The sequence below is a fragment of the Phascolarctos cinereus genome, unplaced genomic scaffold (genome assembly GCF_003287225.1).
Source record: "Phascolarctos cinereus isolate Bilbo 61053 unplaced genomic scaffold, phaCin_HiC Scaffold_726;HRSCAF=1367, whole genome shotgun sequence".
Lineage (NCBI taxonomy): Eukaryota > Metazoa > Chordata > Mammalia > Diprotodontia > Phascolarctidae > Phascolarctos > Phascolarctos cinereus.
Genome location: NW_027556098.1, coordinates 413,726,328 through 413,736,932, shown reverse-complemented (window position 1 = coordinate 413,736,932; position 10,605 = coordinate 413,726,328). Strand labels below are relative to the sequence as shown.

Below are 10,605 nucleotides of genomic sequence, written 5' to 3'. Positions count from 1 at the left end.
GAGCTTCAGAAAGTCAGGCAGAATGAGGGCTAACAAAGGGCACTGTGTCAGGTAATGAAGACCATTTGTAACCCGCAAGGGAGCTTTTCCCACTGAATAGTGGGGATAGAAATCAGATTGCTTGGAACTGAGAAATGGGAAGTGAGGAAAGGAGTAGAGATGACCTTTTCTAGAGTTGAGCCGGGAAGAGAAAAGCTACAGGATGATAACTTGAGGGGCTGGCTGGGTTAAGGGAAGGCGTTTTATTTCTTTTTATTCTGAACTTAAACATTGAATAAAATCAATGAACATTTATCAAGCACCTACTACATGCCAGGCACTTGTGCTACGCTCTAGGAATACAATAAGAGGCAAAAGATAGTCTCTGCCCTCAAGGAACTCATATTCTAGTGGCGACAACAAACATATACTAACAAACCACACCCAGGATAAATAGGAAATAATTAACAAAGGGAAGGTTAAAAAATGAAAAGAGATTGGGGAAGCCTTCTGGTAGGAGACAGGGTTTTAACCGGGACTTAAAGGCAGTCAGAGAGGTCAGCAGGCAGGGCAGAGGAGGGAGAGCCTTCCAGGCATGGGGGATGGCCAGAGAGAGTGAGAATAAACAAGGTTGGAAGGATTGCCACGCAGTAGGGAGGACCCGGTTGACACTAGAGAATGTAACTTACTAGCGAATCTACACAGAATAATGGTGTGACTCCCCCAGGGTCAATCTGAGAGGTAACATCGTAGCATCCTAGAACTGGGAGCGCCATCTTGACACCAGCTATGTAACCTAAGGCGAGTTCCTGAGCCTCAGTTTCCTCATCTGATCATGAAGATGATGTGAATGATCATAGCACCTACCTCCCAGGGTTGCTTCCAGGCTCAAATGAGGTCATTTCTGTAAAGCACTTTGCAAAGCTTACAGTGATAAGGAAATGTAGGTTATTACTACTGCTCAATGACTCTAGGTCAGGGATCAAGCGAACAAGCTTTTATTAAGCACCTACAGTGTACCAGACCCTGGGAGCTCCAAAGACAAAAGTAAGGCAGTCCCTCCCCTGAAGAAGATTGCATTCTTTGCAAGGGACACAACATGCATGTACACAGGAAGAACATAAGCATTTATTAATAATGACAATAATAGCTAACATTTATATAGTACCTGGGGGCAGCTAAGTGGCACAGTGCACAGAGTACCAGGCCTGGAGCCAGGAAGACCCGAGTTCAAATCAGGCCTCAGACACTAGCTATGTGACCCTGGGCAAATCACGTCACCGCTTGCCTCAGTTTCCTCCTCTGTAAAATGAGCTAGAGAAGGAAATGGCAAACCACTCCAGTATCTCTGCTAAGAAAATCCCAAATGGGGTCAGGAAGAGTGGGAACGTGATTAAACAACTAAACAACAACATTACAGTGCCTACTGTGTGCCAAGCATTGTGCTAAGAACTTTATAATTACGTAATTTGATTATTATTACAAATAATTATAATAAATGCAGGGCACTTTTGGTGGGATGGAGGCACTAGCAGGTAGGGAGGGGGAAATCAGGAAAGGCTTTATGTAGGAGGGGGCGTTTGAGCAGAGTTTTGAAGGAAATGTGGATGGTTGGGGTAACCATAGATTGGGGGAGGGGAATTGGTAAGACATGAATGACCATGGCAAGGGGCAAAGGATCCATGAAGAGGCAATAATGGGTGGATGAAATGGTCAAGGGTTAAGATGGGGAAGTGATGGAAGATGCCCAGAGCAAGGGTGATGACCAGGGAGTACAAGGAGGGACTGAAGGGCTGAAGATCATAATGAGGATGGAGACTAGGTGGGAGGACTGAGGGAGGGGGAGAGAGAGAGAGAGAGAGAGAGAGAGAGAGAGAGAGAGAGAGAGAGAGAGAGAGAGAGAGGAGAGAGGAGGGAGAGGGAGAGGGAGACAGAGACAGAGACAGAGAGAAAGAGATAGAGGAGAGGGGGAGAGAAAGAGAGAGAGGAGAGAGAGGGAGAGAGAGGAGAGGGGGGAAGAGAGAGGGAGAGGGAGGGAGAGAGAGAGACAGAGGAGAGAGGGAGAGAGAGAGAGAGGAGAGAGAGGGAGAGAGAGAGAGGGAGAGAGAGAGACAGAGACAGAGACAGAGAGAAGGGGGGAGAGAAAGAGAGAGGGGAGAGAGAGAGGGAGAGAGACAGAGACAGAGAGAGAGACAGAGAGGAGAGAGGAGGGGGGGAGAGAGAGAGAGAGAGAGAGAGAGAGAGAGAGAGAGAGAGACAGAGACAGAGACAGAGAGACAGAGAGGAGAGAGGAGGGGGGAGAGAGGGGAAAGAGAGGGAGAGAGAGAAGAAAGAGAGAGAAAGAGGAGAGAGAGAGAGAGAGAGGGAGAGAGGGAGAGAGAGAGAGAGACAGAGAGAGAGAGAGAGGGAGAGGGGAGAGAGGAGGAGAGAAAGAGGAGAGAGGGAGAGGAGAGAGAGGGAGAGACAGAGACAGAGAGGAGGGGGAGAGAAGAGAGGGGGAGAGAGGGAGAGAGAGAGAGGGAGAGAGACAGAGACAGAGACAGAGAGGAGAGAGGAGGGGGGGAGAGAGAGGGAGAGAGGGAGAGAAAGAGGAGAGAGAGAAAGGAGAGAGAGAGGGAGAGAGGGGGGAGAGAGGAGATAGAGAAAGAGGAGAGAGAGGGAGAGAGAGACAGAGACAGAGACAGAGAGAGACAGAGAGGAGAGAGGAGAGGGAGAGAAAGAGAGAGAGAGAGAGAGAGAGAGAAGAGAGAGAGAGGAGAGAGAGAGAGAAAACAAGAAGAAGAAGAAGAAGAAGAAGAAGAAGAAGAAGAAGAAGAAGAAGAAGAAGAGAAGGAGGAGGAGGAGGAGACAGAGACAGACAGGCAGAAATGGAAGATGTGCTCAAAGAGAGGAATTCTGAGGTTCTACTAGATCGCACATAGCCTTGTTCAGCTTGGCCCCCAGGGGCAGAACTAGTGGCAATGGGTGGAGGTGCTGGAGGCCATTTTTGTCTTGATGCAGGGGGAAGAGTTCCCCGTAGCTGCAGCAATCCCAGTCACTCTGCTGCCCAGTTGGGGCCAAGCTTGGTCAGTAAAAGCTTCATGACACACAAGGTTAAGAACCCTGCATCTAGTCCAATCTCCTGATTTTATAGCAAAGGAAGCAAAGACCCAGGGATGGGAGATGACGCCCAGGGCCACACAATAGGTGGCAGAGCCAGGATTTCTCCGACAATTACAATCCTTTTTTAAAAAGATTTCGTGAGCCTGACAGAGCCCACTAGAGGAGCCCAAACACCGAGGGCCTTGGAGAGGAGGCTCCCCTAAGCGCAGGGAAAGTGACGCCTGGTGCCCACGGCCTCCTAACCTCTTAGAATCCTTTTCCTGTAATAATCAATTCCTGTGGAAAGGGGGAAGTCTTTTCTGCCTAAAGGCAAGCAGTAGGCACTAAACCACTTATTCCCTCCCTGCCTCTCACACCAAAACTTTCCCTAGGACCTGAGGGCCCTCTTAATCTGGCACATCCTTTACTCTCCCTCATCCTATTCTCCCATCCGTGCGCTTCATCCGGGGGTCTCCATTTTGGGGGCTGGCCTGGGCTGACCATGCCTCATTACCCTCTCAGGCCTATTTCTAATCCTTAGCGTTCCGCATCCCTCCTTGCCCCCTTTTCGGGTGCTTCTTGCATCGCGTTTCCCCTTTGAAGGGAATCTTCTTGAAGGTTAGGATTACAGGTCTGTTTTCGAATTTGTGTGGGCAGCTTCTTGCCTTGCTTTGCACGAGGCCCCTCCCAGCTCTGACATCCTCTGCCCCGAAGGCCCGCCCAGCTCTGTTTTCGGTCTGGGAGGCCTGGAGGGCTGGCAGTGGGGAGCGGTGGAGCTCATCTCCTATCGGGGTACAGCAGGAGCCAACGCCCTGATAGGCAAAGACAGCGCTCCTTTCCTGCAGCACAGCTCAGGCAGCGTCGGGGACCCACTGGGGACGATGTCTGGCCTGATTCTGCCTTCCACCCTTCTCTTCATCTCTGCCCTGAGCCCTGGTAGGTGTTTGAATGGGGAAAGGGGATTAGAGATTGGGGTGGGACTGAGATACAGACAAGGTTTGGGGGTGAGGCTGGCATGGGGAGGAGCCGGAGCAATATCCCTGGGGAAGCACGGGGTGCCCAGACAGGTCCAGACATGGGGCCTTTGGAGGGCAGGACTCATGGAACATCAAGATGGCCATCACTTTATAGAGGGAGGGATGGAGATGGAGAGAAGGTCCAAGGGCAAACGTCAAACCACAAAACTCAGAGCCCATCACCTCCATTTTAGGGATGAGGAAACTGAGGCAAGGCACTCACTTAGGCTTCCATGTCAAGTGAGTGACAGAGGCCTGGATCTCACATCGCCTGACACCAAGCTCAGGCCTCCTCCCCTTCTGCCTGGGTCTCCACTAAACCCTTCAGCAGGAACATGGAAAACAGCTTGAACTCTGGGGATAGTAAGAAATTGGGGCAGACAGCTGGTCCAAGCGGTCTGAGGAAGCCAGAGATAGCAGTGGAGCAGAGAGAAAGGTGTCCCTTAGACACATTAGGGACACATCTGCCCCTCTATTACCCATCTATATTTACCCTGGTTCAAATGAAGAAATGAAAGTACTCCCTCCCTCCCCATCCCCCCAATAGGTTTGGGGAAGGAGAATTGAGGGGAGGGGTTCCCCAACTTTTAAAATTACTTCTCTCACTCAGATACAGTAGAAAGTACCCCATGAAACCACCCAGGTGACTTGGGCATAGTAAGCACTTAATTAATGTTTATTGAGACCTTCCTCTCTCCACTGCTTTGTTCTTGTGACTTTGGGTAAAAACCTGGCCCTCTGGGCCCTCATTTCCCCCTCTTGGGAATCAGAGGGGGTTGGGCTGATAGCTGCAACAGGCCCTTCCTGCTCTGACATTATACAGGCCAGTGATTCAAAGTTTCATCTGACCTCTTCGGTCCTGTTCTCATCAGGATTGGTTAGATTAAAGTCTCAAATTCTGGCTCTAATTTTCTGTGATCCCAGCCAATGCTGGGATACCAAAAAAAAAAAAAAGTCAGAGCTGGTAAGGCCCTGAGAACATAGAATGTCAGATCTAGGAGGGCCCTTAGAACAGGGAATGTTAGGGCTGGGAGGGCCTTTAGAACAGGGAATGTTAGGGCTGGGAGGGCCCTTAGAACAGGGAATGTTAGGGCTGGGAGAGGCCTTAGAACAGAGACTAACAGAGTGGGGGATGGGGGCACTTTAGAACAGAGAATGTAAACCTGGGAGGGCCCTTACGACTGGCAATATCAGAGCTGGGAGGGCCCTTAGAACAGACTATAGAAAGTCAGAGCAGGGAAAGCTAGAGTTTAGACACTCGGAGATCATCCTGACGGGGTTCTTCCTTCACCCTGCCCCCACCCCTAGGCTCCCAGACCTGGGGCCTGCATGTGACCTCTGGCCCACCTTCAGTGACTGCGCCCGTGGGGGGTACGGCCCACCTGCCCTGCGAACACGACGGGGGCACCAATGCCAACGTGACTTGGTGGCGTGTCATCATGGGCAACTTCACATGGCCCAAGGTCCAGGTGGAGAAGCCCACTCAGCCCAACGGGACTCTGGTCTTCCGGGAAGTGAACAAGAGTGATGCAGGCATGTATCTATGTCAGGTCTCTGTCCCAAGGGAACCGGTCTTGGAGTCCTGCGGCACCTACCTCAGGGTTCGAGGTGAGTTAGTTCCTTCTCAGACCTGATCGCTATGTCTTTCAGTGCACCTCCCCAACCCCACTTTAGGGGCTCAGGGGTCCTAGACCCCCAGCACCAAAGCGACCTGTGGAGTCCAGTCTCCCTGGGAAACCACAAGGTTTGAGGAATTAATTAGTAGAAAGTGATTTGCAAGCCCCAAAGCTCTCTATAAAAGTCAGTAATTATTATTTTAATTGTCACGATTGTCCTCTCCCCCATCCTTTTTTCCCATGGACATAGTTCTCCTAATTCCTCAGCCCTGTTCTCTCTTAGACCCAGGAGTCTGGGGATGTGGAACCCCCAAGGAGGGCAAGGAGATGGCAAAGGGCATCAGATTTCCTTGCAGATAGAGGGTCCAGAGGAGGTCTGACTTAAAGTTCCGGCTTTGCCCCTGACCCCTCTTGGGGACCCTCAGCTTCTCTTTCTGTAAAATGGGGCCAATGACATCTGTCCATCTGAGTAATCACATGGCTCTTCACAATTCTTTCCTCACAATCACCCACTAGATGATACAAATGGATGTCCCCAAGACTTGGGAGTCTGAGAATGCCCCTTTGAACCCTGAATCTCCTACTTACTTCCCATGTGACCTTGGGTAGGTCACCTTAATTCTTTGGGCCTCTCAGTTTCCTCATCTGTAATACAGAGGAGTGGGAGACTCCATGATCTCATGGGTCTTTTAGCTCTGAATTTGTGATCTTGAGTACTGAGACTACCATTATCCCCATTTGACAGGTAAGGAAACAGGCCTAGAGAAGGGAAGGCACTTGCCTAGGGTCACGTAGATCATGATAAAGAGGCAGTTTTCTTGGCAAAGATCCTGGAGTGGTTTGCCGTTTCCTTCTCCAGCTCATTTTACAGATGAGGAAACTGAGGCAAACAGGATGAAGTGACTTGTCCAGGGTCACCCAGCTAGTCAGTGTCTGAGGGACAGATTTGAACTCAGGAAGATGAGTGTTCCTGACTCCAGCCTAGCGTTGTATCTACTACACCACCTGATAGGAGACAGAGCCAGGACCGAGGCTGGGCCTCTCTGCTATATTTTTTTCCCACTGCTGTGAAAAATACAATGTGCAAACCCTAAAGGGTTGGGGGGAGCTGGTGTCAATCTGACCCCTTAGCTCCATGCTCCATCCTTGCCTGCTGGCTATTGCCTTGGAAGACATAAGCAGCTCGGAGCTGGACTCAGCCTGGCTGGGCTGGCAGGGCTGATGTCTCATTGATCTCTCCTTTCCTCCCTCCCCACCATCCTCCCTCTCCTAGAGCCAATACCCAGACCCTTCTTGGACATGGGAGAAGGCACGAAGAACAGAATCATCACTGCAGAGGGAATCATCCTGCTTTTCTGTGCTGTCGTCCCTGGCACACTTCTGCTCTTCAGGGTGAGGCTCCTCTGGGGACCTGAGCCTTGATCCCCAAGCCCTCATTTCCCCAGGGGCCTAAGCCCTCCTGATCCCCTAGGCTCCCCTGCCTTCCCCTTGGGCATCCAGGTTTCTCACCACTACTTCTTTCCCCATGGGCCTTCAGTTCTGCTCTGGTGCACCTGATTCCCCCCTGCCCAAGCTTCTTTGGGCCCACTGTCTGATTGTCCATTTCTGGCAGTTAGGAAGGTCTCCTTGAATCTAGTTAGCAGAGATGAATGGGAAAGGAGAAAGGGGACAGGCCACTTCAGGATAGGAAGTGTGTGTGGATGTCAGTCAGGGGGTGCTTCCTGGAGGCAGAGTGTATGGGGAAGCAGCTGGCATCTTCTGGAGACAGAATTGGATTTTCAGGTAGCGGCCTGGATTTGGATCCCAGCTCTGATCTTTGCCTTTGGGCACAGTACCTCTCCTGGCCTTGACTTCTCCTTCTGTTAAAGGAGAGGCCTAGGTGAGCTGAATCCCATGGTCTCTTCCAGCTTTTAAATCCCACAGCCCCATAACCGTGGGGCTCTGGTTGATTACTTCCCACTCCTCACTTCTCTAGATGATTTCTCCCCACTTCTCTGGCCGATTTCTCCCCACTTCTCTGGCTGATTTCTCCCCACTTCGGCTGATTTCTCCCCACTTCTCTGGCTGATTTCTCCCCACTCCTCACTTCTCTGGCTGATTTCTCCCCACTTCTCCAGCTGATTTCTCCCCACTTCTCTGGCTGATTTCTCCCCACTCCCCACTTCTCTGGCTGATTTCTCCCCACTCCCACATTTTTCTCGATTTTAGAAGCGTTGGCAGAATGAGAGGTATGCTGAGGATCACCTGGACTATTATGATGACGAGAACCTTTATGAGGTGAGGCCCCTTAGGGATGGAGAGACTAGGGACAGAGGTGGGATTAGACTCTCTCCCTTGACCCAAGATGGAGGGAGGGCCCTAGGAGACATGTCCCACCCCTCTCCCCCAAGGCTGACCTCCAGCTTCCTTCTTCCTCTAGGGCCTTAACCTCGACGACTGTGCCATGTATGAGGACATCTCCAGGGGCCTGCAGGGGACCTACCAAGATGCCACCACCCTCAGGGTGGGAGACGTCCAGCTGGAGAAGCCATGAGGGCCCTGCCCAAAGCCCCAACCCCCCCTCCCCCAACTGCCCCCTTCAGGTTTTTCTGACTTTGTCCCACTCTCAGTTTCCTCAGAAGTGGCTTTGACTAGATGGTATAAAAGGTCCCCCCCAGCCCTGACGTTTCTTATTCTAAGTCTCCCCTAGCTGCTCTGACATTCCCTGTTCTGTTTCCTAAGTCTCTGATACCTGTTCCCCTCTCCCATGATACACCCCTTTCTCTGTCCCACTCATGCCTTAACTCCTGACCCCTTGTAACTTACTCCCCAGTAATTCAGGAGATGCCTGAAGCAGGATCTCTGGAAGGCCCCCTTCCCCCAAGCTTTGTCATACCTACTAAGATAATAAATCTGTGGCCCACTGGGAAGGAAGGCTCCATTCCCAGCGGGAGACGGACTGATGGCCTGCACGTAAAACACCTTGCCATGGGAATCCAGGGGTCATGAAGCCCAACTGTACCTCCCTCCCCTTAGAGATCTGAGCATCCTCATCCCCTAGCCCTAGATGTCCTCACTGTCTAGCCCCTCCTCGCCCAGCACCCCAGGTGTCTGATCGCCACGTCTGCCTCCTCTCCCAGGACCTGAGTCCCCAGTTCTTTGGAAATCCACCCAGCTGGGCAGGTCTCGGGTGTCCTCCCTAGCTGTAGCTAAATCTCCCCAAGCTGGGAAGTAAACAAGCCCCATCCCCCTTCCCCTCTCTCAGCACCTGCTGCTCTACCCCTCCCTTGGGGGTGGGGGTGGGGGTGGGGAAGAAACAGGAAGTACATATGGGAGGGAGCAGAAGAGAGGTGCTCAGAGATTGAATGGGGATGGATCTCTGCCCTACTCAGGGACTCAGGCATCCTGATTCCCTTCAAGCATGCTTAAGCATCTCCTGTCCCACCCCATCCCTTATTTCTCTCCTAAGACCACGATGCTCGTCTCTCTGGTACCATCTCCTGTCTAGCTCTCAGTTTCCACTTCCTGTAAAATGAAGAATTTGGACTAGGGGGCTCCTAAGGGTCCTCAGGGTTGAGGGCCAACCTCCTTGGTCCTGTCAGCTCCAGGGGAGAGAGGAGGGCAATGCCTTCCCAGGTGCAGCCCAAAGATAAGTTCTCAGGTGATGAAAGATGATGAAAGAAGAAGGCGGCTCAGAAGGAGAGGCTCCACATTCCGGAAGTTCATCTATAGGGGGTGGGGGTATACCATGTGGATCCCCAGATGACCTCTTCCCTCACCTAGGCCAGAAGAACAGGCTTCTGTGACCAGGGCCCTGGGCAAGCTGATCCCATATTTCCCTCGGCTATGAGGGATGGGGGTTAGGGATCGCTGGCCTAGGGCATTCTCTTTACCAAGGCATTCGGATACCTTCTCTGTAATGTAGGGGGGCACTATGTCTCTGTTCAAGGTCACACAGTCAGAATGTGTCAGAAAGAGGACATGAATCCAGGTTCTCCTGGCTTGGAGGGGACCTTTCCAGCCACGGTGCTTGGGTGAGAAAGAGATGAGCCCCAGGATGGGGAACTCAATTATCTGGAGGGATGGGGAGGGATGGAAGGAGGGGTGAGACCTGGCATGGGGAATGAGAGAAAGCGACAGAGACCAAAAGACAGAGAAAGAACAGACAAGACAGAAAGCAAGCTACCCAGAGACCACAGAGAAATACAGACACACAGGGAAACAGAGGCTGAGGCGAACAGGAAGCGAGATAGATCCCAAGCTCAGGGGCGTCCTGGACTCTTGCCTCTCCCTCTCCTCAGCCGCCAACTGTCAAGCTTGCAACCTCTCTCCCTCCACCAGACCCTCGCGGTTTAGCTCAGGGCCTTGTTGCCTCTTGCACATACTATTTTAATTGTCTTTGAATTGTGCTCTCCGCCTCTGTCTCACCAATGCATCCTTTGCATAGCTGCCAATTATAATCCAAGGTGAGTGTGTGACTGTATCAACTGCCTAGCTCAAGGGACTTTGGGCTCCCCTTACCTCTAGGATACAATACGCACTCTGTTGAGAAGTTGAAAGCTTTTCACGAACTGGCTGCACCCTCCCTTTTCACACTTTTCCCCCTACATTTCTCCCTTCCACATATTCTACCTTTCCATCAAACAGGCCCTACCCACTCTTCTTATCACCCACATAAGCACATTTATATACGTGAGCCCGAATACCTGTCATGCCCTCTCTCTGCCCCTGGGCCTCTCAGAAGCCTTTTCTTCTCTCAAAACTCTCAAGAGGAGGGTGCCACTTCCTCTGTGAAGCCTTCCTGAACTTCTCCCTACCAAGTGATTTCACCCCCCTCAAATGCATTTTAGAGCATTTTATGTCTTCAGGCGTACTATTATTATTTGTGGGCAAATAATGTCTTCCTTCCCCTTCCTTCCTTCCTTCCTTCCTTC

General features: G+C 51.5%; 1 protein-coding gene across 1 annotated transcript; it reads left to right on the top strand.

The window, feature by feature from the left end:
• Positions 1 to 3,691: 3,691 nt before the first annotated feature.
• Positions 3,692 to 8,650, top strand: CD79A (CD79a molecule). Its single transcript, XM_021004022.2, has 5 exons — positions 3,692 to 3,996; positions 5,385 to 5,684; positions 6,966 to 7,084; positions 7,901 to 7,969; positions 8,112 to 8,650. Exons 1-5 carry the CDS (start codon positions 3,942 to 3,944, stop codon positions 8,223 to 8,225), a joined length of 657 nt encoding a protein of 218 aa, XP_020859681.1. The 5' UTR covers positions 3,692 to 3,941; the 3' UTR covers positions 8,226 to 8,650.
• Positions 8,651 to 10,605: the final 1,955 nt, after the last annotated feature.